The sequence below is a fragment of the Sphaeroforma arctica genome, assembly GCF_001186125.1.
Source record: "Sphaeroforma arctica JP610 unplaced genomic scaffold supercont1.7437, whole genome shotgun sequence".
Lineage (NCBI taxonomy): Eukaryota > Ichthyosporea > Ichthyophonida > Sphaeroforma > Sphaeroforma arctica.
Genome location: NW_014033121.1, coordinates 1 through 1427, shown reverse-complemented (window position 1 = coordinate 1427; position 1427 = coordinate 1). Strand labels below are relative to the sequence as shown.

Genomic DNA, 1427 nt, shown 5'->3' with positions numbered 1-1427 from the left:
GTATGTATAGATATATGTATAAGTATATGTATATGTATATGTATATGTATATGTATGTATATATATATATATATATATATATCTGTTATTGTCGATATATCGTATTATCAATGTGTAGTCACCACTTACGTTTGTCCCATATACACCGAGACATACACATGTCTGATCACACTGTACGCTCGTACGTATCACAGGAACGTCGCCAGACAAAAGGGATTAAAGAAGACCTTAGCGATCTACTCATATCGCCAGTACAGCGTATTCCACGGTACTCTATGCTGCTCGAGGTGAGTGAGTGCACATATATGCATGAAATTGTGAGTGTATGTCTAGTTGTGTATGTCCGTAGTATGTGTCACATGCATGCATGATATTGTGTATGTATGTCACATGCATGCATGATATTGTGTATGTATGTCTAGTTGTGTAAGTCCCTATATGGTCAGACATGTATTCAATTTCCAAAAATATGCAACTTACAATACTCAGTACAGTCCGGTTAGGCACATTGTAAGCCACCTATACCTCACCTGCTGAGTCAGAGAAAAGACGATGTACTGAACCACCATCATATATTGTCCAAATTCTAAACCCTAAAAACCAAAAACAGCAAATTCTGAAGTACACCCCGAAATCGCATCCCGATTTTGTCAATCTGACAAACGCACTGGCCACCATCAAACGAGTAGCCGATACGATCAACGAGCGAAAACGCGCCAAACAATTGGTGGAACAACTGGCAACCAAGGTCACAGGCTGCCCAGAGGTAAGCCACGGTACAACACAGGTGGTGAGTGTGTTGGATATATTGTAGGTAATATACACCTATATATGCACACACACATATATATATATATATATATATATGTGTGTGTGTGTGTATGTGTGTGTCTGTGTGTGTGTGTGTGTGTGTGTGTGTGTGTCTTCCGAGCTTGAAACACTGACGGGATAGGCATGCAGCTTGCTTGCCTACAGCGTTGGGTTGTTGTGTGGGATATGCTGACCTCAAAGTCAGCGATTGCCCAGAAGTACCGCAGAATATATCTGTGCTCAAATACCTTTTATATCACGAAATAAGTGATGCTTTTACGTGTTACTGAATGTACACCACTTTGTATATGGTATGTTGTAAGAAGAGTAGGCGTGCGTGCCGTTATGTTGAATAAAGAATCCTTACAGCCGCTATGTTTGTGGGGGGGGTGAGAGGACAGGGTCACAACACATTTATAAAGAAATATCATACAAAGCAAACGGTGGCATACGACTGAAGAAGGTGTATATCACGTGTGATTTAAATATATATCTATTTATACATATATATATATATATATATATATATTATCACCTATATTAGCAAACATGTATAATATATACATATTTATACCTGTATGTGTATATTTGTATGTAGGTAGCTTTGTCATCACACA

General features: G+C 38.5%; 1 protein-coding gene across 1 annotated transcript; it reads left to right on the top strand.

Annotated features, from left to right (window-relative positions):
* Positions 1-608: 608 nt before the first annotated feature.
* SARC_16138 (hypothetical protein) lies at positions 609-814 on the top strand (the record flags this gene model as incomplete). The annotated part of the gene is made up of 1 exon (XM_014289753.1): positions 609-814. A coding segment is annotated over one exon (206 nt), but the record flags the coding sequence as incomplete, so codon positions are not given.
* Between the last annotated feature and the right edge of the window lie 613 nt (positions 815-1427).